The sequence below is a fragment of the Balaenoptera acutorostrata genome, chromosome 12 (assembly GCF_949987535.1).
Source record: "Balaenoptera acutorostrata chromosome 12, mBalAcu1.1, whole genome shotgun sequence".
NCBI lineage: Eukaryota > Metazoa > Chordata > Mammalia > Artiodactyla > Balaenopteridae > Balaenoptera > Balaenoptera acutorostrata.
This window is the reverse complement of record NC_080075.1, coordinates 70,021,072-70,048,918: the sequence shown is the minus strand read 5'-3', so window position 1 is coordinate 70,048,918 and position 27,847 is coordinate 70,021,072. Positions and strand designations below refer to the sequence as shown.

The window sequence follows — 27,847 nt, the reverse complement described above, 5'->3', positions numbered from 1 at the left end:
TTATAAAGCCATTTTACAGGAGACTGAGGCAGAGGTGTGAAGCAACGCACTCCAGCCACAGAGGGGCAGACTCCCATCCCTGCTCTGGGGGCTGCGCAGCCTGACCGCACGGAGGGACTCCCGGCGTTGCAATTCCCGGGCAGTGTGGGAGGGGTTCGGCTGAAGCTCTTTGTTTCTTCTCCTTGGAGGAGATCTGGGAGCCAAGGCTTGTGGGGTGTGCTTGTACGGCGTCCCCCAGCACCCCCGTTCCCCCGCCACGGGCCGGGTGTGTATGTGTCCAGTGGAAAAACCCTACGACGACACCACATCCTTTCGCACACAAATCAAACCCTCCACGGCTCTCAGGGCTGCAGACCAGTCCCTTGCAAGCTAACGTGTCCCCCGCGGGCGCTCGGTCCCGCAGCTCCGCGTCCCCTCCCACCTTCCCACTGCCTCTTTTTTAGCTGTGCTCTCATTTGCACGCATCTTCCCAGGGATAGAAGAGACGCGTCTCGGGCGCAGCAATCCAGGTGCCACGGGCGAGGATGCCAGGGAAAGGCCTAGTTTGGGGGATGTACGCTGAAGAGGGGTCCCGAGGTGTGGGCCAGGGACGGCGAGTGGGTACCAAAGAGGGCGCTGGTTGAGGGATGGCGCCCTTTCCCCGCGCCAAGCGGTCACGTCCGGAGCGGGTCCCGGCGCCCTCCTCACACCACGGTCCTCTGCCCCCAAGTCCCCCCACCCCGGCCCCGGAGGTGTGTGCAGGGAGAGAGGCGCGGGGCGCCAACGCCCGCGGGATTGTAGGTCTGAAGTAGCGTTGACATTGAACTCCGGTCCCCTTGCGTGCGTTTGTGTGCGCGCGCGCATGGCCACGCGCGTGTTTGCGTGTGTGAGTCGTGGGGTGGGGGCCGGGCTAGAAGCTGCAGCAAACCACTGCCCTCGGGGAGCAGAGCCGAGCGCGCCCCCGAGCCGCCGCCAGCGGGAGCTGCGAGCGCCGAAGCCATTCATGATTTTGGTGACGTTATTCCAGGAGTGGGCGAGGGGGGGCGGGGCCTCCCGGAGCCGAGCCCCGCCCCCGCCCCTATAAATACGGCTTCCTGGGCTCTTTGTGGGGCCGCGAGCTCGGTGGAGAACCGAGAGCTCCGACTGCTTTGCCGACGCTGCTGGCAGTGGGGCTGTCTCCGGGAGGCGGACCGGCGAACGCCCAGTGCCCACACTCGGCAGCCTGCCGCGCCTGTCTGCGCCCGTGACATCCTTACCCGAGACGCAGTGACCGTGTTTAAATCACAAGGGCGTGGGTCAGGCTCCCCTAGGACTTCATGTCTGTATATTTCCCCATTCACTGGTGAGTATCCTGCGCCCTCGGCGGGCATCCGTCTCGCGCCCGTGGCTACGGGGTCCGGGCGCCTGCTCGTGCCTGCTCGGTGCGAGGGCAGCGGGCGGCGCGGGCGCCGGGCACTAACCCGCCGCCCAAGCCAGTGCAGGAGTCAACGTCAAGGTTGCAAAGGTGGGGGTGGGGAGGTGGCGCTGAGAGCATCCAGACAAAGGAAGTGAACTCGAAGCCCTCACTTAAGTGACGGCTGGGAGGGTGTGTGTACGGCCGTAGTGGGGTCGGGGGAGAACCAGGGGTCACGGCTGAACCCGGCTAATAAAAGCCCCTTTGCGGAGGGCTGCAGGAGGCGCGCGCCCTGCCTGGCGTAGGGGGCTCCTGCTCTCCCCGGGCCCCTCCCCTTTTCCTTTTTGTTTGCATGCAAGTCTTGGCGTCGAGGCCGGCGGCAGCGGGGCTGAGCTGGTGCAGCGGCGGCGTTTGCAGAGCTCCGAGGGGTGAGGGAAAACGCTCTCCCCACACGTAACCCGACTGAAGCCACAGGCAGCAGCACAGTCCCTCGCTGCACCCTCTCGATCCCTTTTCTCTCCATAGCCCCTAAACCCGACGCGCCTTTATGGGGGCCCGGGCTGGGGAGGAGCCGCCCTCACCGGGCCCGCCGGGAAGGAGCCCGGGCCGGGTGGGGGGAGGCGGAGGTTTGCACCCGACCCGGGATCGGGACTGGGAGGGATGCGCCCCGGGCGCCCGCCTCGTTGAAGAGCGAGGCCCCCGGCCGCTGGGACTTGCGCACCGGCTGCCGCTTCCTTCCTGCGCTGGGGAAGAGGAAGAGCTGTCGCGGGGCGAGCGCTGGCGGCCTGGAGCTCGCTCCCAGGTGCGGGCGCGGAGAGCCCGGCCCCGCAGGCTCCAGCTTCGCGCAGTCCTGCTCAGCTCAGAAACCGGAAAGTTCATGCTTCTTGCTTCAACTTTTCGGCCCCGCGCCACAGCCGGGAGCGAGGAGCGAACGCCCGGACACCAGGCTAAGAGCCTGGCGAGAGCCCGGTGGGCGCTCTTCTGGCCCATTACTTTGGGGGTGGGCAGTAGCCTCTCCATAACCCAGGGGGAAACTGACTTTGGAGTCCTGGCTCCTGACCTTAAACTTGCCCGGAAGCTTAGCATCTTCTTTTAGTCTCCCCTCCCCCAACCCAGCCTGTCTCTGTTTAGAAAGGAGACTGAACTCTCAAAACAAAGTAAAAATTTCCTCACCCCGGAGGCTTGCGTACCTCTCTCCTCTGAGCGCTCCTTCCCTCCCACCTCCGGGTACCACATGGGTGAGACTTGGAAGGCCACTGGAGGCTGTGTGCCCCTGGCCACTCAAAACTTGCCAAGATGGGTGTTAAGACTCATCAGGGTTATTGTCGCCTGAGAGATTAAGGTTTGGTATTACTTTACAGTTGATTAGCATTTCATAGTTTGCAATGCTTCCCCCCCCCCCAGAGATTAGTCCTTTACCAAAACTGTGAGATATGCATTATTAGCATCATGGTAACAGACTAACAGTGCACCTGCAGCTGAGAGAGGTTATATGACCTGTTCAAGATCACAGCACTTGAGTGGCATAGCTTGGACCAGAACCTATTGCTTCTGTTTCCAAATCCTGTGGCATTTCTACTCTATGTAGTAGCTGTAAAATGAAGAAGAGTTTGGTACCCCTGTTTCCTTAGATACTGTCTTTCAAAGGCCTACCCTACATTTTTTTTTTTTTTTAACCACGTGTAAAGGCATGATGGTGAAAATATTGGCTGTTGTGTAGGGAGTACACTGACTTTGGTATGTGCTATTTGGCATTACACATTTGGGACCCTGTACGTGCCCATGGCTTGTGTGAGGATAATGGAACATTTGTATCCTGCTTACAGAGTACAAAGCACTTTCACATGTCAGCCATTGGTGGGCCAGCTTGGCCCCTCTGGAAATTTCCTTTGCAGTCAGAGTCCGGGCATCCTTAAGGCTTTTAATCCAGGGGATGTTTTTCAAGCTGTGAGCTTGCAGCTGCTGTGGCTGGGGCTAGAGAAGGAGGTTGGATGGCAGATGTGAAGCTTTCAGAAAGCTGACCCCTTGGGGCTTTAAGTGGGGCATTTTGCAAAAAGGAACACCAGAGAGAGAGAAATTTAGGAAGGCAGCATTATTTAACTTGGTTTCTCTGAGGTTGACCTGTTATCATTATATAATAATAATATTCAGTTCCCCTAGAGACGGGTTGAATTGGTTTTAATATAGATAGACGTCCTCAGCTACTTACTGGTTTTTTTTTTTTTTCTAGTTCTGTCACTTAAAAGAAAATCCAGAGTCGCTCTGTGCCAGTAGGGACTAGTACAGGAGAGGAGGGAAGAGGAGGTTTGCCAGAGCGGTTTTCAGACAATGGGCTTTGTTGGTGGAGGTTGAGAGCCCTGATGCTCTAGGCTTGTAAGGTGCTTCCTCGGTGCATGAGCTCGTTTTTCAGCGAGTTCTGTTTTGAACACCTCTCATCCTGCTTCCAGGCAGTCCTCTAATTTAACAGCAGAAGGCACCGAGAGTAGGCATGTGAAAGTGCGTGTGTTTGTTGACTTTTGCTCTGGGTTTCTTGGCAGCCCTGACTATCTGAGATCGGCCGAGATGACTGAGGTGATGATGAACACCCCATCCATGGAGGAAATTGGCCTCAACCCCCGAAAGGATGGCCTTTCCTATCAGGTAAGTTCAGTACTGGCTTCCTTCTGGTTCCTTAGAGCCTAGTGTCTTTTGCTGGGGCTGGAGGCAGACTTGGTTCTGTGTCCCAGTGCTATTTGTAAGAGCTATGCGCCCTTGAGAAAGTCCCCTAATGCCAGTAACCCTCGGTTTCTTCATCTGTAAAATGGGGCAACAATAGTCCTTACTTCACAGAATTGTGGTGAAGACTCAACATGATGAGATGACATGGATAAGGCATTCACAGTACCTGAGAGGCAGTAAGCGTTCAGAAAGCATGAGCTGATGTTATTAATTAGTCATCCTGGCTGCTGTGGACTCTCCCCTTCATGGTGGCAAAGGGGGAAGTGATAATGTGCAGTCAGTTCAGATCAGAACTTCCCTCCCCACCCAAGCCTTGGGCAGTAGCAACATTGCTGTGAGGGGCAGCTTATGGGGAAGGGTAGTCTGGTGGAGGCATTGCTGTGTCAAATGCTGCTTTCTTCCTCTGGTTGATGGTTGACCAACTGATTCCAACAGGGTTAATGTTCAAACTACTTAGAGTTGAAGAGACCTTTCCCAGAAGGGTAGCTCTCTCAGGGATGTTATTGCCAGGATCCAGCATAGAGGTTATGCTGTGTGGTGGATCCAGAATATATAAAGGACCAAAAAAGTGGCCTAAGTAACACCTTCAGATTCTCAGCCCAGTGCTCTTTCTGGCCTGCCATTCGCTTTCCACTGCCCACAGCCCGCTGCAGAGACCTCCAGATAGCGCCGAGGCAGTGAACTGTTTTCAGATTTCCAAGAAGAGTGCCTACGTTATTACCTTCAGGGGAGGAAAGAGTCTGTTCTTAAGGGAAGATCTCGGAGCTAGGGAAATTGTGTAGGATGGCTGGCCGGGGAAGATGAATGAAGTGTGATGGGCTCATTCAGCAGATATTAACTGAATGTGGCTATGGGCCATGCACTTTACAAATGTTACTCATTCACTCTTGACTGTGGGCACTGAGATGGGAATTACTGTTCTGTTTCACAGATGAGGAAACAGGGTCAGACTGAGTGGATGACTTGGGTCTCGAACTCCAAAACCTTGCTTTTCTGATGTATCATGTGTCTGTGCCTTGGGGTTGGCTCTTGGCTAGAATCTAGACTTGCTCTGCCTTAGAACCATTCCAGGGGCATTTGTTTTGTGAAGGAAGAGAAAATAGAAAGCTGGGTGGGTGTGATGGAGGGGGGGTGATCAAAGAGAGCTGAGATGAAAGCTGAGGTTGGGTAAGGTAATTTGGCAGGTGACAGCAAGAGTCATCTCAGACACACTTGGGAGGTTAGAGAAGGCCCCTTTGTTGTGTGTCAGAATGGCCAAGCCCCTTTTGCTGGCTGGAAATAAGTATTCAGGTAGCCTGAGGGGATTCAGAGGGAGGGGGGGGAAATACCCTTTCCTGGTTGGTTTTGTACCTTCCACCCTCAGAGTGGGCCTGAGAGAGACAATTGAAAGCCCCACAGCCTGTGGGAGGGTAGAAGTTTCCTCACCTACCAGCTGGGGTGTTTTTGGATACCAGTTTCCAAGCCACTGAATCAGACTGAATCTCTTTGTGGTTACAGGTGAGGTGTTTTTTGTTTTGTTTTGCTTTTTTGTTTTTTCAGTTCTGGGTTTTAGATTTCCATCACAAAACCTTTCCAGACACAGTCATCAGTATGTCTGTGTGTGCTTTTTGATATTCTCCTTTTGAACGTGTTCCAGGATAAAGGGCCAGGTCCTACAGGGCAGTTTTCTTGACCTTCGGGTCATTCCGCTGGATCTGAGGGCAAGAGCAGGTGATGACCCGGGAAGGGGCTGCAGTGCTGGGTGAGGACAGCTGAACTGGGGTTGCCATGGCAGGAGGAAAAGAAAATCGCCTCTGGGTTCCTAAGATAACTCGATGCTGCCTAAGAAAAGGGCCCTCAAATCTTCCTTTGTGGTGCTAGACTTAGGGCCCAGTTTTCACAGCCTCTCAGGAAATCTGCCCTGCTACCTGAGTGGGGACTACTGCACAGTTCCAAAATATCTTACCTGGAACTTCAGAGCACTCTGTCACAAGATTTCAGAAAGGTCTTCTGGTTGCCTGGTGAAGAGAAAGGGGAGAGGTGGTTATCGTCAAGCAAGCAGTATTTATTGGACACTTGCTATATGTAACATGCTATACTGGGCATTGTAGGAAGGGTCCAGGGCTCACGTGGGAAACTAGTATGTACATAACTGGAACACAGGCCATCTGGTGGAGCAATACGAAAGCTACTGTCAATCCAGGGATGCATGGCAATCTAAAGGCTTGGGAGAAGGAGGTCAGACTGGGGCTGGGCCTTGAAAGAGGCTCTGAGAGGACACTTCCATCTCTAATTTTGTTGAACCTTCAGATACCCCTTGGTTTGCCCCTGTTTCAGCCAGGCGCAGGGCTGTGCAGCCAACTGGTCTGCCAATTGTCATGAGACCGGTATTTTCTGGGCCCACTCAAAGCCAGTGCCATCCAATTAAACACATTCCCACCAGAGCTCTGGGGATTGGCTGGGGCTGCACTTGGCTGGAGCCTGTCCATTGTACATGCTCAGGCTAGGCTTGGCTCTGGGGGCAGGAGATCTTTGAACTCTGTTCTTGGCATTCCTCCTGAGGGTAATAATAGTACATGGCTTTTACTGTGACCTGCTTTTCCAAGGAACTAAAAGTGGGAAGGAGACATCAATCCCAACTTGGCAGTTGAAATAGAATCTCAGACTTGTGGTTTGACCTTGAAACAAGGTCATAAAATAAATAGGCACGGTGGAATTTATCAGTTGTTCCCCCACCTTCCAGACCTACCCAGAAGGAAGCTTTCCTGATTTCTCTGCCCCAGATGTGACCTCCTTCTTCTCCAGCACCTGTGGCACTTGTGCTTAAATGATGCTGCCGTGGTCCTGCCTGACCTTCTTCCTGCCCATGTGTCCGAGGGCAGGGGATGACTTATTCCCTCTTTGTGCCCATCAGCCATCACCCCTCCTGCAGCCCTCCCCAACCCAAGGTGCCTGCTGGCTCTGGGCCTCCACAGAGCAGGTGCTAAGTGGATGGTGGTGCTTTCAGTTAAATTGAGTCTCTTGGTTCTGAAGCTGCCCACCTTCACTTCTGCCTTAGAATTTTTAAAGGGCCTCCTCAGGCTCAGACAGATGTCTTTTTATCTCCTGAAAGATTCGGGTAAGCCCATCTCTTGTGCTCAGGGAGTTAGCAAGTGTAAAAATCCACAGAGCCGGTGCCTTGTTTTGTCTTTAACATTTACTTGGAGAGTCAATTCAGTATGTGCAGTGCACGGCCGCTCTCTCACTTGGCATGAATTATGACACCCCGCGGGGTGGGTGAGTAAATGGTTACTAGAAAGTCGAGGACATGTTGGGCGGGATGGGAGTGGCGGCCAGCTCACAGGGCTGAGTGGGAGGGTCTCCATGAGGACATTTCTGCCCCTGCTGGCTGCAGCTCCCTCCCCACACTGCATCTGTCAGCCTCCTGTTCTCCGGCCCCTGGGACGGGAACGTCTGCGCCTAATGCCTTCTTCCTTTCCCTGATTCAGGGGAGCAGATCAGTGGCTGCCTTGCAGCTCCCCCATCCCAGGTCCAGGGACCCTAAGAATGTGGCATTTCGGAATGCCTCTCTGACTGGGTCTCCTTCCGTGCTGGGCCTGAGTTGGCCTGGAGGAGGGACCTGGGCATTTGCCTGTGGACACTGATGCTGCCACCACCCAAGGGCTGTGCATTCTGGCCTTGCTGCCTAGCTTCCCCCAGCACAGTTTGCTGAGGCTTTTGCAGTTCTATCCCCCTTGCTAAGTTCTAGACAGAGATATGGCTCTTCAGTGTTCACTTAAGACTGTCCCGTTTAAAGCAACTGGACCAAGATCTGATAACTTTTATCCTTCCCAAGGCCCTTTAAATTCCTCTCTGATCAGCATACATACCCCTCCCTGGTCACCTTTTGTATTCCTCTTGCTGTTCTTGGTCTCATACTCCTACCATTTGACGTCCATGTGCCAGTCAGATGAGGGGAGCCAGGGAGGATGCGCTGGAAGCCAGAGGCGCTAATTCTACATGTACCGCAGTGCCCCGTGTTCTGGGCCTTCCCTAAGAGCTTCCCTGCATCTTCCCCTGCGTTTCCCAAGACAGGAGGGAGGGATATCCTGGCGTTTTATAGGATAGGGAGGAGGGACAGTGGCGGGTGACCTTCTCCTGCCACAGCCCTGACGTTTGCTTCCTGCAGTCTGAGCCTCGCTTTTAGCTCTGCATTAGGACAGGTCTAATGCACTGTGCTGGCTGAGAATAGCTCCTCCCCAGACAGGAACTCTCTGCTTCTTCCATCTCCAAGGCCCAACAATAGACGACTCCTTTATCTCTCCCTCCTCGCTCTTTATCAGAAGCAGCAACTCCTCTCTCAAAGAACAGTCTCAGTTGAACCTCTAGAGTCAGGTAGCAGTTCAGAAACACTTTCTCTTCACTCACCTCTCCACTGAGCCTTTCTTTATGAGACCCCCGAGGCTGGCTCTCCTTGCTCCCACCCGTGTAAATGCAGGTGTTGAAATCAGCGATGGGCTGGGGTTCTTGCGCGTGTCTCTGTTCCGCCTCCCCCTAACCCCCGCTCACAAGGCCCCTCCAGGCATAAGCCATCACCTCCCTTTGTCTCCTCCTCCTGGTGCCCTTGTCTCGTTGGTTACTCCCAGCTGTGGTACCCCACATGTTCTCAAGAGTTTTGGAGGCCCAGCTGGGCAGGTGCACAGAAGTCCCATGGTCACCAGGAAAACATCTTTCACATCAGACTTAAAAAGCCTCAATTGTCCCTGAAGAGACATAAAGCTAAAATTCCAAAGCACTTGGCAGGAGATGTCCCCCCATGGACACGGCATGCTCCTGGAATCCCAGGGAGTTTTCTTTTTCCTATCCCTACCCTGTCCACCCTGCTCCCTGCTTGGGTACAATTCATAAGAACGTGAGGCAAACAGGCAGTTAGGGCCACAAGGTTCAGAAGCACAAGGAGTTCATTTCTTTGGGTGGCGTTGGGCCTGTGTCTGAACGTGCTGTCTATTTTTGAGTCAGTGCCCAGGTCACGTCAGTTTCAGGTCACGTCTACTTTGTATGAGGGATCCAGCACCTCCCTTCAGTGCCCAAGGCCCTGACACAAACATGGTGTTCAGTGTTTTGGAATGCCCCTGGGTGAGGGCCTGCAGAGGGCTGGAATTGTTCCCATGGGGTTCCTCCCCAACACACACACTGTGGTCACAGCAGTGAGTCTGTAGCACTGCCAGGGAGAGAACAAGCTTGCTTCACTTCCCTAGCCAACGTGACACACACTGGAGCCATACAACCCGGCCTTCTCTCAAAGGGCCTGTGTTAGGCCTGAGGCCTCTCAAGCGGTGGTGTGTTCATCCCTCTCCAGACCCAGGGTCTGTGTCTTAGACGGCTCTTTGTTCCCACAATGCCGGGCACAGTGTCCTGCAAATAGTTGCTTAATGGATGCTGTATGATTGATTGGACCCTTCCTCTCTCCCTTTCCTGAACTGAGAATTATCCCTCCACCTTGGCTATCCCACGGCGTGGGTTTTTATAGAGTCAGCATTTTCTCTATGGTGACCCAGTCTCCCAGGTTGGATAGAGAGGAGGATTGTACCATTAGGGAAATGGATGAGTTTGGGTGGCGTATCTTGTGACTGGAGCCAAGAGCTATTCCTGGGTGTCTAGTGAATGTCCTGAAATGATCTCTCAGGCCTGAGTCCTGAAATAATCCTCGGAGGATGAAGACAGGCCCTCATTCACACGGGGCCCAGAGTTGCCGGGGCTTCGTTCCTTTGCAGTCTCATAGACCCTGCTCCCCCCTTGGCTGTCTCTCGCCTCGCCACCTGCCCTTCCCTCGTCCCGGAGCCCAGCTCAGGAGGGTTCTTGATCAGTCAATCAACTCCTGTGTCTGCTCCCCACTCCTTGACTGGGGGAGGGCCCCTCGTTGCACAGACCTATCTTAGAAAAAAATTAATATTTGCCAAAAGTTTCTCCAGCCTTCTTTGACCTCAAGGGAAGTTTGGGAGGTCCCTCAGTCCCCTCACTGCTAGAATTAATTGCCTTACACTGTCAGAAGCCCCTTTTAGGTAAACTGTATAGAAGAGGCACCCAAGCATTTAGCTGAAGCGACATCGACTACTTGCAACTTGGCCAGTAATTGTACTGGAGCCAATGGGAAGGAAGGTTCCAGATCTCTCATCCAAAGGAGAACTGCCCAGAGCAAGGAGGGAAGTCACAAACCTCAGTCCAGGGGCGGTTGGTCTCTAGGTCTGACTTTCTCCTAACTTGAACCTGAAGGTGGTTCCCAGGCAGAATTAATTAGTATACCTTGAATTCATCTCCTGTCTTTACTTTGTAGAGCTTGAAACACATGTCCACCCTGGATTTGAGAGCATCCTTGGTTTTCCCAAATTCCTAACCATTTTCTCCAGACACAGCCCTATGTGTCAGTTCTAATTTATCAGCAGGTGAGCATTAGCCCGAGGTGTGTGGGCAGCCCCAGGCTCAGCCGCTGATCCCCATGGGACAGAGCCTGAGATGCCTACAGAGGCACACACACACACACACACACACACACACACACACACACACTCGCATGCACTTACATGAACTCACACACACGTGCACACACACACACACACACACATGACCAAAAGGGCAGACAGCAGAATGTTAATAGCAGTTGTTTTAGATCAGAGTGCTGTAATTACAGGAAAATTTTCTTTTCCTTCCCCTTTTTTGAGTAATTTCATATTTTCACTGGCAAAGTATGTATTTTATTATTCTCATGCTTACTTTTCAAATTTTTAAAGTAACATAGGCCCATTATGGAATTTTTATTTTCTTCTTTAAACTTTTTTTTCCAGTCACCATAATCTCACCATGCATAAATCGCGACTGTTAACATTTTAGCATCTTTTCCATGGAACTTATATTTTTATATGGCCAAGATCACACAGGGTTGTGTTCTGCTTTTTTACTTAATGGTATGTTAGTCATCAGCATCACATCATCACAACTTATCTTTTTTTTATAAATTAATTTATTCTATTTATTTTTAATTTATTCTATTTATTTTTATTTTTGGCTGAGTTGGGTCTTTGTTGCTGTGCACGGGCTTTTCTCTAGGTGCGGTGAGCGGGGGCTACTCTTCGTTGCGGTGCGGGGGCTTCTCATTGTGGTGGCTTCTCTTGTTGCAGAGCACGGGCTCTAGGCACGCGGGCTTCAGTAGTTGTGGCACAGGGGCTCAGTAGTTCTGGTTCGCGGGCTGTAGAGCGCGGTCTCAGTAGTTGCAGCACACGGGCTTAGTTGTTCCGCGGCATGTGGGATGTTCCTGGACCAGGGCTCGAACCCGTGTCCCCTGCATTGGCAGACGGATTCTTAACCACTGCACCACCAGGGAAGCCCACAATTTATCTTAAAAATGCTTCAAAGCCAGCATTTTAATAACTGTACAATGTTATAAAGTTACAACGTGATATTTTCACCATTCTCCAATTGTTGAATTATTTTTAAATTGTATATATTTTTCTCTTATAAATAATTTGATAATTTATATATAATTTTATATATAAATCTTTGTCCACAGTTTATACTATTTCCTTAGAGTCTTAGGAATAGAATTTCTGAGTCAAAAGGTGTAAGAGAGTGTGTGTGCATGTGTGTGTGTGTGTGTTATAATTGAAGGTGATTATTAATTACTTTTAGAAATTTAGGAAAATACAGAGAAGTACAAAGGAAATTTTAAATGCCCATATTCCTATCACTGAAATATTTTGGTATGTTTACTTCCAGTATTTTATATGCATTTTAATTAAAATAAAATTGAGGTAAAACTGTATGTGCCAGAGTGAATCTTTTTTCACTTCGTATAATATTGTGACTATGTTCCTGTCATTTGGTTTTCTTTGTAAAATGGCATTTCATTTTGTCATGTACCGCTTATTGCTGAATATTTAGGTTGTGGCATATTTTGTTCTTACAGAGAACACTGCTTTGAATATCATTTTACGCAAATCTCTGCTCAGGTCTGATTTGTTTCCTCAGAATAAATTCCTGGAAGTAGAATTGCTGAATCAAAGAGATTCAACATCATTAAGCCTCTTGATTATATATTACCTTAATAACAGAAGACAAATAAAAGAGTTTATCATAGTATAAGCTCCCAGCATTGAAAGCTCTAGCAAATAGAATCTCAGGGTTGTAAAATCTATACCAATGGGATGATGGAGGAGCTTTGTGGAGAGAGTCAGAAAGGTGTTTGGTTACTTTAAAGTGTTTGGGAGATGTTGTACATCTTCCCCTAGTTTGTTAATTGCTTATTTAGAGCAGAGATGATAACAGTTAATGATGTTTAGGCGCCATTTAGCCGGCATTGCAAATTAGCCAGCGACATTCTTGTCCCATAGTGGGTATGTTGACATGCTCTGTGGATTACAAATGTATATGAGTTGGCAATTCCCCTACTTATCTCCTTTATTCTGTTAATGACGTTGGAGCACCGTGTGACCTTGAGGAAGACCAGGGTAGTTGCCTTGGCTTGGATACCCACGAAGGTTGAACAGAGGCACGTTTAGTCCCCTGAACCATCTTGGTTTTCCTGGGTTTCCAGGTCTAGCTCATGGAATGGTCATGGTTTAGAAATATTGCTCCCCTGGAATCAGGGATAAACTGGGCTCTTAGAAGTAGATCTGAACATAATGGAAGTCTTGGGCCAGTGTTCAAGGGCCTTCCACCCAATACCACTGCAAGGCTCCAGGTTCTTTGCAACAGGTAAACAGCCTAGGCCAATGTTCCAGTAGAGTCCACATATGCCTGGTGGTTTACAAAGTTAATTTAGGTGTTGCACAGACAAACTTTGAAAATGTTAGTGCATTTTATGGTTATTACCTATGACAAGTAATACTACTTTTCCATTTATGTAGTTACAGAATTTTATTTTTTTTTAAATGTTTTATTAAACAAGTGCGTAAAGAAAAAATATAATTGAGCCATAGTGTGTATGTGGACGGGAAAGCGTAACCATGGTGGTGCCTGACTTCCTGTGGCTGGCGTCACTGTTGTTACCATGAAGGAATTTTTTTTCTTCGAGAGTTGAATCTGTCCTCTTGGACGGAAGCATTCTTAAAGATAAGCTAATACTAAATTATGACTTCTGTATTTCTTTGGTCATTTGCCCCCTTGGATATAGCAGTTAAAGCCATATCAGAAACGTTCTTGGCTGTTTTCCTTGGTACCCTAATATTGGAGGTTTTAATGCCAAATTACTTCTTAAGCAGGTTCTATGTATACACCCCTTCATGTTTTAACAACGTGTTAAAACCAGAGGACAGCTGCCCCTGAGGTTCACAGAAACTTTCAAGGGATACGACAGCAGAGAGCATTTTGGAGAAATCAATTTCCACGTCTTTGGCTTCCTTCTGTTGCTTTTCTAAAATTGCGTTTCCTGAAGACAGGCTTCACCAGTTTTCTTTTCCTACCTTTCCTATCAAATTGCCCTCCACCCCCTTTGTAAGAGGACCTGCTTCTCACCTACGTGAATCTTTTAAGGTGCCTTCCCAGGGTATAGAAACCGTAGGAGAATTGAACAAGTGGACCATTTAAAAATGTTACTGTCTAAGAAGCTTCATAAATCCCACCAGTGAAAAATTACCTTTGTGTTTAATAATTATTTGTGGTATGTTTATTGATTACTTATATACTAATAGCTGCAATAAGCGAATCAAGAATTTTATTTTTTTAACTAACAAGCCTTAGGGTCATGGGACGTAAGTAAAAACATTAAAAGCCAATTTACAAATACATCTATTTATTTATTTATTTATTTATTTATTTATTTTATTTATGGCTGTGTTGGGTCCTCGTTTCTGTGCTAGGGCTTTCTCTAGTTGCGGCAAGTGGGGGCCACTCTTCATCGCGGTGCGCGGGCCTCTCACTATCGCGGCCTCTCTTGTTGTGGAGCACAGGCTCCAGACGCGCAGGCTCAGTAATTGTGGCTCACGGGCCTAGTTGCTCCTCGGCATGTGGGATCTTCCCAGACCAGGGCTCGAACCCGTGTCCCCTGCATTGGCAGGCAGATTCTCAACCACTGCACCACCAGGGAAGCCCCACAAATACATCTTTTTATTGCAGAGAAGTATGAAAAAAGCTAATGACTAAAAACTTTCAAACATGAAAATACATTAAGATAAAATTCTACGGAGCAGTAGAATGGAAATACATTTTCAAGTAGAGAAAGGAATAAGATTTGACTTACGAGCTTGTTTATGAGTTTTTAAAATAGGTGATGGTAGATATCAAATTGCTATGGTGTTTATAAGCCATTGAGTACTTATTTAAAAGAGTGGCATAAAAGTTTATTTTAAAATGGTAATATTTATAATATAGCAGAAGTTTTAGGTGTTGGTTTTAAAAGGTGTGAAAGGAGACAGTTTTTCAAAATTCTTTCAATTCTTTCAAAATTCTTTCAAGATTCTTTCAGTCTCCAAGTTTGGAGATCGTGGATATAGATATTTTCCCTGGGATCAAAACCGAGATACTGTAGCATCGCAGAGTGGGAGGGTACCTTTGAGACTGGGCCAGTCTCTATCAGATGTGGGAATGCACTCTACAGTAGCATGGCATTGGGTCACTTACGTGTTCTTTGGACACTGCCAGTGATACGGAGCTCAGAACCTTTCAGCGCAGCGGGATTATGGAGTATGAATCTGGATAACTGGTTTCTAATCTTGGCTTTGCTACTGTCTATGTCATTTCAGGCGACTCCCAGCATCTCTTTGGGCCTTGCCTTCCCCATCTGTAATGGAGAGAGTTGATTCTATCATTTTTGTTAGAAGTTGTATAATGCGGTGAAATCCTCCATCTGATCTTAGATAGGCCCCCTGGAGTTAAAAAAATCTGCTCTCTCTTAGACTTCATGTCACCCTTTTAAATATTTGAAGGTACCTCTTATGTTCCCCTCAAATCTTTTCCAGTTTTAAAACATATTATCCTGAAACCTTGACTTATGGAGTCATCTTTGTGAAGGTATTTTTTCTCCAGGCCATTGGCTCTCAAATTTTTAAATCTCAGTCCCTTTTACTTTTTAAAAAATTATTTAGGACCCCTAGAGATATTTGTTTGTGTGGGTTATATCTTTTGATATTAAAACAGTTTAAAATTTTTATTATTTATTAATTCCTTTAAAATGACAATAAAACCATTGCATGTTAATATAAGTAATGATTTTTAATAAAAATAAATATATTTTCCAAAACACACAAAAAAGTTCAGCACAAAGAAAGGTTTCACATTTTTGCAACTCTGTTTGATATTTGGCTTAATAGAAGACAGCTAGAGTCTCACATCTGCTTCTGCTCCCTATCTGTTGTGATCGGTGTTGGTTGAAGTACATGAAGAAAATCTGGCCTATGCAGATATGTACTTAGAAAAGGGAGAAATATTTTAGTAGCCTTTTCATATATTTTTCTTTGGTATTTTGGCAAAACTCAGTAAGTGGTAGTTTCTTAAAGGTTAGTGGTAATGTGGAATCTGAAACCTTATCAATGAACTTTCTGTACTCTTACATTAAAATTCATTAGCCTATCTTGCACTTTGAACGTATCTTTTACCCATGCTTGGTTTCATAACATGCTGTACTGATCATTTGGAAAATATGGGTTCGCTGAGTTATGCAGATCTTCCAAAGTTAACACATTTTGTTACATAATGTCAAAAAAATCACATTAGTTAATATCTCCACTGGTCTCATCAGAAATTCTTCAACTGATAGGAAACTGTCAAGATTATGGTGGCTGATACAAGTTTTCCAAAATTCTAATTTTTGCTTGAGACCTCAGTTTTTATCATTGGTAACAAATACCATCAGTCATTTTCTTTGAAACATCAGGCTCATTTTCTTTGAAATATCAGGCTCATTTTCTTTGAAATATCAGGTTCAGGTCTGCCAAATACCCAAGTCTGAATAACCATGGTTATTGGTCAGTCATTCTTTCAACTAAAAATGGTGTCCCATGGAAAAAGCGGCTAGTTCAGCTCGCAACTCAATCCCATAAATGCTTTTCTGCGAGACAACCATTGTGCTCTGATGTGCACCAGAAGTGTTGTATGCCGACTTTGCATTTCATCACAGAGTATATTAAAACAACATGTACTTAACAGTCAATATTTAATAAAAATTAATCTTTACTGCTTCATCAAGGACATGAAGTTTTTTTTTTTAATTGCGAGTGGGAGGTGGTGAAGAATACAATGACTACCAGCACAGTTTGCTGCTGCCGCCATCATTAATTCTTGCTCAAGTGCCAGCAAATTCACCCACCGTTGCTTTTTATACCATTAGTGCAAGTATCAACACAGGAAAAACGGCAAATAACATCTTAGTATTACTAAGAAAATATTTTAACTCCATGGACACCCTGTCCCTGAAAGGAGCTCAGGAATTAAGCTTTGAGAACCACTGCTCTAGACTGAACAGAATGTGTCTGATCAGACGCCAGCTGGGCATCACCTCCCTGTTAGCGCAGATGGTGTAGATGGCCTCCATGAGATTAGCGGACCTCTAGGAACATAGCCCTGTTTGCTTCAATGTTTTCACATCAATACTTCAGTTGCGATCAACTATAATCTCCAGGCCTCTTTTACTGGACCTACTATCAAGCAAGGCTTCCTGTTGGAGAGGGGAAAAAAAGTTTTTAACTTAAAGAAAGATACAAACTAGCTGATGACCTCACTTTGGGAAAAGGTGAGTTGGAGGTGATGGATGTCATCCAAGTGGAGACTTTCACAGATGGTGGAAAGGGCAGTGAAGCCGTGGATTGGGGAATCCTCAGCCTAAGATGGACAGTGGAAGCCAGGAAGCTGCCTGAGTCCAGAGAAAAGCCTAGGGTGACACCAAGTCCAGGGAGGGCACAGGGAAGGTGGGGTTAGACAGGTCAGGTGAACCTGAGTAGGGTCATGAGAATCAGGAGAGAGCGTAAATCTTGAAGCAGGCTGGCCTGGTAGTGTGCTGCAGAGGTCGTGGTGACTGAAGGCCAAGCAGGGCCCTGGGACTGGGCTGTAAGCAAGTCCTCAGAGACTTGAGAGTGGTTTCCATCCAGCGATGGTTTTGGAAGCCATATAGTAGGGGAACCCCAGACAAGAAGAGAATGGGAGGCTATGGGACCAGGCTAAATGTTCAAGATATTTGTCTCCAAAACAAAGAATGAGGGAATGGTTGGAAATGGCAGCCCTGTCAGTCTGGGCTTTCTGAGAGAGGGTGTGTGGCTGTGGGACACCTGGGTGACACCAGCAAGAGAGAGAGAGAGAGATGCCATCCCCCAAGGCCCAGAGATGACTGGGAAGCATGTCTTCTTTTCAAAGGGCAATTACGAGATAGTCAGGGGGGATATTTGGATGGGGGTGTTTGAAATCATCCTATGCCAGATAGCTGCAGTGTTTTCTTACCACCCTGGAGAACTTTGAGAGATGTTCTGTAACATTACAAAAGCCCCATCAGCTCGCTGGGCCCGAATTATCTGCAGCAATTAGTGCTAATTAATTGGAATTTGGAACTCCTAACTTGCAGGATGGGTGTGTGTTGGAGAGATGTTTATGAAAGATGGTGTTTATCCAGAGGATTTCCTTTTCTTTTAAGTTTCAACGCTGGAGGCTTAAGCATCTTTAATCCAAAGGAAGGAGATAACAGTTGTTATAAAGCCCCAAATCTCTGCTCAAGTCTCCTGTAGGATTAGAGACACCAGAGGAGTGTAGGAGAGGGTGAGGTGGATAGTCTGTAACCCCAGTCCAGGGGAGATTTGAGTGACGTGAGTCTCAGGGATGGAGAATGAGGTCATTAGCATCCGAGTGGAGATGGGAGAATGTTCTTCCCCATCCCCTGAGTCCAGGCAGTAGCCACTCTGCCCCTTTGCTATAATTCTTTCTGTTCTTGCCGCCACATTTCACTTTGAAAAGTCAATAAAATGCAAATAATAATGATGATGATAAAATAGCAGGAGGCAAGGATTTCAAAGAACATATTTCTTGCCTTCACGTATTGTTAGGGGACAAAAAGCAGGGTGTACTTTTCTTTTGAATTAGCTGTCCCTCATTCACTCGGCCTTTGGCAGAGCAGGATGCTGGTAGAGATCTGCCCATTGTTATAAACCAGCCCTTCCTAGGAACGAATAAACACACAAGGCCAATCCATTGTTATTCTCCAGGAAAAATAAGAAACCCAGGCGGCAGGCCCCTAGAGTAGGCTGGGGGAAGGAGGGGGGATGCGTAATGGGGAGACTTAACGCCGCAGGGGCTTCCACTGAAAGGCCAGGATCTGGACAAGGCAGTGGCTTCCATTCCAGCTGGCCTAACCCATGCCCTGGGAAAAGAGAGAGGTACTGTAGGGGAAGTGATGAACCATTTGTCCAAAGAACCTGGCCTAGACTTTGTGAGCACAAGCCCAGGAGTGCTGCTGATTTCCTCCTGTCCCAAGCCACAGCTACAGACGTTCCAGTGCCTTACTGTAAATGCTCCCTGGGGACCCCCGCTTTACCTAATAAGAACCATCATTAGGAATTTAAAGTTTATAGAACATGTTCAGACATACCTGTATTTAATTCTCTCCAAAGCCCTATAAGATGGGAATTAGTAGTAATCCCAATTTATAAATGAGGAAAGGAGGGCGATGGGCGTCCCCATCTTTGAACCTGTTGGGTTCCGTGCTGGCATTCAACCTGAAGCATCATGTAATCCTTTCAACAATACTGTAGAGTGGAAATTCCTTCCTCATTTTACTCAGGAGGCAGCTGAGGCTCAGAGAAGTTAAAACGATTTGACCCCAGTCATAGAGATAATAAGGCATGGGGACAAGGGAAAAGCCAGATCTTTCAGACTCCTGGTCTACCTGCGGGAGTGGTGATTTTCCATCACAGGTTTGAGGTCGATTTCTACCCCCTCCTCTGGAACCAGAGAGGGGAGAGACACACTGTGTGGTTTTGGATGCTGAGGCAGATCCCTCTTGGGGCCTTGGAGAGCCACCTGGTTATTCATCGCAGGCCCTCTGTCCCACCTGCCCTCTCCCCCCCACCCCAGCATGCCTCTTTCCTCTGTTCCACCCCAGCAAAGAGGAGCAGGATGGCCAAGCTCCCTGGGTCTCAGCTTGCAGAACTGGTAATTAGCCCTTTGTATCTAGTTAACCACCTTTCATCTCCTCTACCTGCTGGTGTCCGCTTTCCCTATTAGCATATCTCAGCTCTTTGCCGAGCCCTCCACCTTCTTTGTGGCCAGCTCGGGTTGTTTGTCAGGGTTGATGGCTGAGGGATGCATGCACACAGGGGAGGGCTGCTCCAACCAGAGTCGCTCACATTTTCCATCCTAGGTGCCAGGCATCTCTCTCCTCTCCCACCCCAGAGGCAGTCAGGTTTAGGTCACCTGGCTTAGAGGCAGACAGTCGATAGCTAGGCCCCCAAATTTCGGGCCTTTGGAGCCCTGGTATTACCTTTCAGTTCCCCTCCGTGGGTGAAACGGGAGCCGACTGACTGGCGACTTTTATACTTTCAACAAAAGCCTGCTGACTAATTCCTCATCTCCAGGAGCTCACCTTCAACCCCAGACTTCTCTGCTCTGAGGCCTCTCATGTCGGTCTATTAGCCAAACATCCTGAGCTTTCCTGGACAGTCCTGCTTTCAGTGTCCTCATATTTATCTATTTATTTGTGTAGCTATTTCAATTTATATTAACTTTACATATTTCATATAAATTTATATTAATAAAAATGAAAGGGAATTAAAAATTTTAGCCTCAAGTGCTTAAGAGACACATGTGGCTGGTGTTTACCATTGGACAGTGCAGATAGAAAATATTTCCATTATTGCGGAAAGTTCTGTTGGACAGCTCTGATCTACAGGCAGAAATTCGGGTATATTGGCATCCAAACTACATCTCACAGACCGTTTCTTCTTAGAAGGTCCTAAAGCTCCTTTGACCTTTTTTTTTAAAATTTATTTTGTTTATTTAGTTTTGGCTGCGTTGGGTCTTCCTTGCTGCATGTGGGCTTTCTTTAGTTGCGGTGAGCGGGGGCTACTCTTTGTTGCAATATGTGGGCTTCTCATTGCTGTGGCTTCTCTTGTTGCGGAGCCTAGACTCTAGGCACGCGGACTTCAGTAGTTGTGGCACATGGGCTCAGTAGTTGTGGCTCGCGAGCTCTAGAGCACCGGCTCAGTAGTTGTGGCACACGGGCTTAGTTGCTCCGCAGCTTGTGGGATCTTCCCGGACCAGGGCTCGAACCTGTGTCCCCTGCATTGGCAGGTGTATTCTTAAAACCACTGTGCCACCAGGGAAGCCCCTCCTTTGACCTTTTGAGTGAACTCATTTGAGTTCCCAAAATGTCAGATCCTGTTGGGATTGGAGGCCACCTGGCAAAGGATGCCTTTGAAGAAGTGTCCCCTATAAAATTGACCATGACCAAGTTTGAATGCCTGCTGTTCCCCACAGTGGGACATGCGGGACCCGGGATGTTCTTGGTGCATGTGATCTCCAAGATGTCATTTGCAAAGGAGGGAACTTGGTGTCTATTAGTTTCATCCAAGCCATCAGCCCTGGCAGCCGAGTGTAACAGCTGGTCGTGGAGTCCAGTGTTGGTGGACAGAGGAAGGGGCAGGGCTGAGAGAATCACAGCTGGGAGGGATGCTTCGTGATCTGTCCTGCCCTGGAGGGTGAGGGTGGGAAATGCCTCTCAGAGCCTCCCCATCTTCCTTTCTGGACACCTTAGAGAGGAGCCTTTTGCTTCAGAGAGAAACGAAAAGGATTTTTTCCCCCTTCTCCAGTCCAAGCAGAAGGGGCGCTTTGGGGTAAGAGGTTTAACCAGAAGCAGTTTCTTTTTGGAACAGGGGCAGTGCTTTATTCCTGGCCAGTTCCTGCAGGCAAACAGCATGCCGGGCTGGCCTGCTGCCCCAACTCTACCTGTCATGTGCTTGGCAAGTCTGACTTGAGTCCTTTTTTCCACTGCCTTCCCCACCCCGTCAAATTGCCGTTGCAACCTCTCATTTTTCTGCTGCCTAGATGATTAAAAAGCATGACTTAGTGGAAAAATCTTGACCTCCTTGGGGTCAGCCTCTTAGGCAGCTGTCAGAGATAAGATTGTACTGGCAAAATACTCAGCTTTGCTTTGCAAGGCTTTCTGTCTGGATGTGAGGAAATGAGAAGCTGTTTGGTTCTGGGTGCGTTTTGTTTGTCTTTGGAGAGAGCTACAATTTTCAGAGGCATAAATTGGTATTATCTGATAATACAATATAATCTCTGATGGGAGGGTTAGATTATTATAGTGATTTTTTAAAATGTAATTAACAGGCTTTGTAAAAGAAAAAAAAGTTTTTTTTTCCATGGCGCCTGCTTTGAGCAATTCAGGGAGCAAAGTTCTCTGGCAAGTAAGCAGTATCAGAAGTTCAATGCTCAGACTTCCCCCAAGGACTTAAAAGACTTAATTGTGTGGCTCCCGGTATGAAAGGCATTGTTTGGAGTTATTTTAATTACTGTGTTAGTATTGCTGCCTCTTGCTTGGAGTTTGAAACTGCTGTTGGAGACTGCTCTCGTAGCCCTGTTGAAACTGCTCCAAAGAGGACATTCCAATTTGAATTTAGCATACGTCTTCAAAGCATTTTATCGTCTCTGTATTTGCCCAGGATTTGCACCCACCTAGTGAGATCAGAAGGCCACTTCACTTCTTAAAAAGAGAAACTGAGGCCCGGGCGTTTGACAGGTCTTGGTTAGGGTTGTACAAGTGATGTCAAGGTTGATGTGGCTTGACGCTATGTGTTGTCAAATGAGCGCCTCATTCGAAGTCCTGTGGGTCTGAGTTTGGGTCCCCGTTCAGCCGCTTCCTAGCTCTGTGGCCTTGAGTAAGTCACTTGCCCTCTCTGTGCTTCAGTTTCCTCATCTATAAATAGTGATCACACCACTGCATACTTCAGAGGATTATTGTGGAGACTGAGATTCTGCTCAGCAAATGTGCCTGGCATATCTTCCGTCATCAGCAGCATCCTTATTTGAACACTCTTCCCCCTACTTTTAGTTGAAGACACATTCCCAGCTTAGAACAAAGTCATATGCCCTCCACCCTTGGTGTCCTCTTCCTCCTTCTGCTGGCCTTGCTGCTGCCTGTCTCTCTGGCTCTTCCTCAGCGTGGGCGGTCATACTTAGGAGCCGGCGCCACCTCTCAGCCAGGGAGTCACAGCGTAGGCCCAGCCCTGGGCTTGAGGCCAGAGGGTAGAGGCAGGGGCCCAGGGCTGTCTTGGGCCAGGTGTCCATCCCCTCTTGCTATTTCGCAGCTCTGTCCTTGAAGATTTAGAACAACTGTTTGGACTGGGCAGCTCATCTTCTGGACCTAGCTGCCCAGATGGTCATCCTGGGGCCTGAACTGCCAAATGGGCCATTAAAGCCTAGGGTCTTGCCCACCCTCCCTGGTCAGTTTTCTGTGAAGTGGGCATGTTGACCCAGTGGCGTCCATTCATCGTTCAAAAGGCACAGGTGCTGAAGACAGGAGATCGAGGTTTGAATCCTGGCTCTTACTTGTGACCCTCAGAGCCCCAGGGTCTCTCTGCTCCTGGGCAGCGGGGGAGGGGTGGGGAGGTGAGGCCTACCGGAGGTGACATCTGAAAAAGCTTTGTAAACTGTAGCATACTTTCCACTCGTGGGGTTCCCCTCACTCATGCCCAAATGTTGTGCTCGGAAGGGCACCTGTGTCCTCACCCACAGCAGGGGGCTCCAGCTCCCCAGAAGAGAAGTGAGGAGGGGCCCAAGTAAGCCACTTGACCTTCTCCCTGCTCGGCATGTGGGTCTGTGCGCAGAGCCCAGGCCAGGGGCAGACCTGCAGGGCTGGCTGCGTCAGGAAGAGAAAGCCCACAGGGGGGCGTCATCTTTCCCCGTGCCTCCCTTCACCCCACTAGCCTAGCCCCTCCCTGCCTTGTTTTCCTCCTGGCCGCCATTACGATACTGTTTATAAGCCTCGTTAAGTCTTTAATGATGCCTGGTTGTGCAGCTGGCTTAAGACTTAATCCCCCAGCAATAGGGCTTTATTGGGTAAATGGTTAATAATCACTCGTCTGCAGGGATTGGGGAGGTTGTGTTGAGGCCCCTGATTCCCGGAAGCCCCATGGTCAGGGACTTGACGGGGACAGCACAGCTTGGGGCTAGGTGCAGTAAGATTGGGTACCCTCGTAACACCCCAGAAGTTGGGAAGGCCTGAGTTTCTAGGAGAGCACTTCTACTACCTCCAAGGAACAGAGCCAGGCACGGGGAACCCCTGGGACCTCTTCAAATGTGTGTCTCCACCCCCTCCAGGGTCTACTTTCCTTTCTTTTGCCATTAACGAGCTGTGTGACCCTGAGCAAGTCTCCTGACCCCTCTGGGCCTCAGTTTCCTTATCTATCAAATGGAGAGGTTGGAGGAGATGGCCTTGCAGGTGCCGTGTGATTCTGTGAGCCCCAGCGTCCCAGACAGTCTCCTCTCTCCGTCTCTCTGGCGTGTCCCTGAGGGCTGTGTGTGGCAAGAGGCCAGCAGCCCATCGGATTAAGTACTTAAGCTGCTGGGCAAAGAATTGGGTCAGCTGTAGTCACAGGGCAGTGTGCGCAAAGGGAATCCGCAGAGCCTGGATTTTATAGCCTGGTTTGGGGTTTCTCCCAGCTCTGGTCAGGACACACAGTAGGCATCAGAAAAAGGAACCTCGTTGACAGGACTCTGGAAAGAGAAGTAGACTCTTTCAGGTGTAGAGCCGTCAAGGAGCCAGGTGTTGTTTACAGGTGAAAAAATAGCCTGGGATTATGTTCCCACGTGCCTGCGTCTGGGGCCATGCCTTCAACCCTGATTTGACTTTGACTTTACAGCTACAGCGAGATCAGAACCCTTCTCCTTGAGGGGCACGTGGTATTGGCCACGGACTTGGGAGTCAAACAGACCTGGGTTTGATCCCATTCTACCACTGCTCGTTTCCAGGCTGAATGGTTTGGGCAACCTCCTTCTCCAGGAATCTCCTGGGATTCTTTCAGGTGGCGTGAGCAGCACGTATGTTTCTGCCTGACTGTGTTGGGTCCAAATTACATATGTAAAGTACCTGGTAGGTGCCAATAATTATCCTGGGAGGAATTTAATGTCATGGCACCTGTTGTATGCATTGTACTTCTAGAGTAAAATGCTTGCTGCAAATGGAGATGTGACTTACTGTGGACATGATTTTGAGTTCTTTTATCTGAAAACAAAACCAAAAAGTACAAACACAAATTTGGTGGCACTGCCATGAAAACTTTCAGCTTCAGGATTAGTCTGGGTTTCCTTTGTTGCCCCAGAGTTTGTTCCCTGGCTCCTGCCTGATGCTCTGCAGTATCCCACCTGCTGATCCCCAGTATCCCAAGGGCGTAGCACGGTCCCTGGTGTATAGCGGGGGCTCGGTCCTGCACGTGTACATGATGGGGTTCTCCGCTTCTATTTCAGATCTTCCCTGACCCGTCAGACTTCGACCGCTGCTGCAAACTGAAGGACCGTCTGCCCTCCATCGTGGTGGAGCCCACAGAGGGGGAGGTAGAGAGCGGGGAGCTCCGGTGGCCCCCAGAGGAGTTCTTGGTCCAGGAGGATGAGCAGGACAACTGTGAAGAGACACCGAACGAAGACAAGGAACAGTAGGGTCCACGCCAGCTCCCACAGGGTCACACCAGACAGCATCTGTACCCGAACTGTGTTCTTTCCCGCTACCATGGAAGGAGAGCATGAGCCACAATAGTTCTGAAAAAGTCAGATGATGGCTTCCGTTTTGCACCTGCAAATCACTGAGTTGGTTTTCTTTTCTTTTCTTTTCCTTTTTTGAGATGTCGGGCGGCGGAGCCCTCTGCGACAACACGCCAGACCTTTGAGAAAGGAAGCTGCTTAGAGCAGGGGTTGGGGGGTGCGGGGAGGTGGGCGTCTTGGAGATCTTTATCTGAACTCAAGCAGGCTGGGGGCAGCCGTGGGATTCCAGTGGGCTCTGGGGGTGGGGTGGGATGGGAGGATGTGCAAAGCTAGCAAGGAACGTCTGGGGCAAGAAAACAAACAGGAGATGAAAGAGAAAAGACACATTTTAAAGAAAACATTGAGCAGAGAAGTGCAGCCAGGAAGTACCTACCCAGCAAGCATTCGCTCTGGCTGCTGGGACATCAGACAACAAAGTCTTCATCTCTCTCTAGTTTTGCCCACTGCCAGCCTTTGTTTTTGTTTCAGGTGTGTTGGTCTGTAATGGGGAGGCAGGCAGAGGAGAGCAGTGGAGGCTGACTACCTGCAAAGCCAGCTGGAGGTGATGCCGATGCCAGGAACGCCTCCCGTTTCCTTCTCCAGACCCTCCCCTCAGGCCCTAGCAGGTGCGCATGCCCCTGTAATCTGGAGGTTTTTAAAGAGGCCGCAATGTTGAGCGCTCCCCTGATTTATCCTTTTTGCCCCCCAACCCTTCTGGGAGTAGCGAGAGCCCTTCCCACCCTTGTTGGAGGGCCGATGTAGATGCTTGGACACCAAGGTCCATCCCCACCTGCTCCCCCCAGACTTGCTCTCCCTTTGGGCAGAGGCACAGAGTGGTGGGCTCCCCCAGGCTGGCCCTTCCTCCTCCTCATCTCCACCCTCCCAGCCCTGGCACAGCGGTCAGGCTGGGTGGCTGCCAGCCCTGCCGCAGATTCCAGCCAGCCTGGCTGGGCACAGCACCCATTCCCACGTGGGATTTTGGCCTCTTTTTCCGGTGGGAGCTGAGTGGCGCATGGAGGAGGCTTTTTCTGTTTCTGGCTGGGGAAGTGAGCTTTAACGCAGGTCCTGAGAGCCGGCAGGGCCTAGGAGTTATAGGATGGCAGTGACGGGCTCTCATGCGGCAGCCTGGGGATTGAATTTGAAACTGAAGGGTGTCATGAGATCTTGGGCTTCTTCCGCGGTGTTCCTGGATGCAGGGGGGAGGACAGTGCGGTGAGGGAGCGTCATTCCTCCTCACCTCCCACCTGACCCCTGCAAGGGCAAGTTGCAAGAGAAGGCTAGCTTGGACTTAGAGCTTCTCATCATAGTTAAGAACCATCTGGAGCTGCAAAGATTGCAGGACAAGCCCTTCAGACCATCTCTATCTCAGAGCAGGACTGTGCAGCCAAGAGGTGAGCTCAAGACCCTCCCTGGGGCTGAACTCCGCCAACGGAGGCACCCACCATGTCTCCTCAGGGCTGCAGTCAGTCCAGCTTGATCCCAGTTGGGACATGCATGTAGAGTTGTACTTAATACCTCAAGGTTAGTGTGGCTCTGGAGAACGCTGGTGCAGGAGGACCAGCGTGTGCTGTTGTCACATCAGCAGGACTTGGTCCTGGGAAGCCAACGCTCACCCCCTCACCCCTCTGCCCCCAACCTCCGTGTTGTCTGCTTGTGTTGCACACACCGATGGCAATAACTTCCTCCAGCACCTCGAGCAAGTGGGAGAGGCCTGCAGCCTGCCCTGCGAGGGGGCTCCTCGCTCCCGCTCTCCCTCTCCTTCTGTTTTCGCTGCAGGGAGCCTTTCCCAGTTACCCTCACACCCCCGCAGCTGCAGCTCTCATCCCGTGCCTCCCTGTGTGGATGGGGTCTTGCCTTTGAAAATCCCATGTTTCTGTGTCCCCCTCTCATCTGCTCCCCTGTATCATCTGTCCTGGTCTTGCCGTCTGATGGGAACATGCTTGTAAACTGCATAACAAATCTACTTTGTGTATATGTGTGTTTATGGGGGTGGTTTATTAGTTTTGCCGGTCGCTAGACCCCTTTGTACGGTCACGTGGAGTCTGAGCTGGCCAGGGGCTGACAGCTTAAGTCAGGACCCTCAGCGGCGAGCCTCTTGGGGCGACCCAGCTGCTCTTGGACAAGTGGCTGAGCTCCTGTCTGGCCTCCTCTTTTTTTTTTTTTTTTTAAGTAACTTGTGTGTATTTCTAACTGATGCTATTGAAACAAAACAAAACAAAACAAAAAACCCCCTAGTATTTCAGTAAAAATGCCTGTTGTAAGATGAACCTCCTGTAACTTCTATCTGTTCTTTTTTGAGGCTCAGGGAGAAACTAGCATTTTTTTTTCCAAACTACTTTTTGTCACTGTGACAGTTGTAAATAAAGTTTGAAAATGCTTTCCACGCTGGTCTGGTTTCTTTCTTTCTTGCTGCTCCATTGGAACAGACAAAGCACAGGAGCTACTCTTGCAGGAGGCTGAGTTCAGTGGAGCCCCATGTGAGGGTCCTTACATATCTCACCTTCTGGCCCTTCTTGGGTGAGCCCATCCATGGTTTTTATCAGCTGGTTGAATGAAAGCAGCTTTTTTCTTCTATGCTAGCGGTTCTAACTCTGGACGTGCGTCAGAGTCACCAAGAGAGCTTTAAAAAAATACAAATACCTGGATCCTACCCCCACAGAGTTGCATTTCAGTTGGTCTGGGGTGAGGTCCAGGCATTAGCATTTTTTAGAATCACCTAGATTTTAACACACAGCCATGGTGGTTGTTGGGTTTTTTTTTTAATTTTATTTATTTATTTTTAGCTGCATTGGGTCTTCATTGCTGCGCACTGGCTTTCTCTAGTCGTGGTGAGTGGGGACTACTCTTCGTTGCAGCGTGCAGGCTTCTCATTGCGGTGGCTTCTCTTGTCGCAGAGCATGGGCCCTAGGCACACGGGCTCTGGTAGTTGTGGCACGTGGGCTCAGTAGTTGTGGCTTGTGGGCTCTAGAGCGCAGGCTCAGTAGTTTGTGGCACACGGACTTCGTTGCTCCACGGCATGTGGAATCTTCCTGGACCAGGGCTCGAACCCGTGTCCCCTGCATTGGCAGGTGGATTTTTAACCACTGCGCCACTAGG

The 27,847-nt window shown here is 49.1% G+C and overlaps 1 protein-coding gene across 1 annotated transcript; it reads left to right on the top strand.

The window, feature by feature from the left end:
* The first annotated feature begins 1,076 nt into the window (after window positions 1–1,076).
* On the top strand, window positions 1,077–27,132 carry LBH (LBH regulator of WNT signaling pathway). The gene is made up of 3 exons (XM_057558203.1): window positions 1,077–1,321; window positions 3,910–4,012; window positions 24,482–27,132. The coding sequence occupies exons 1-3, from the start codon at window positions 1,296–1,298 to the stop codon at window positions 24,668–24,670; spliced, it is 318 nt and encodes a 105-aa protein (XP_057414186.1). The 5' UTR covers window positions 1,077–1,295; the 3' UTR covers window positions 24,671–27,132.
* The last annotated feature ends 715 nt before the right edge of the window (window positions 27,133–27,847 follow it).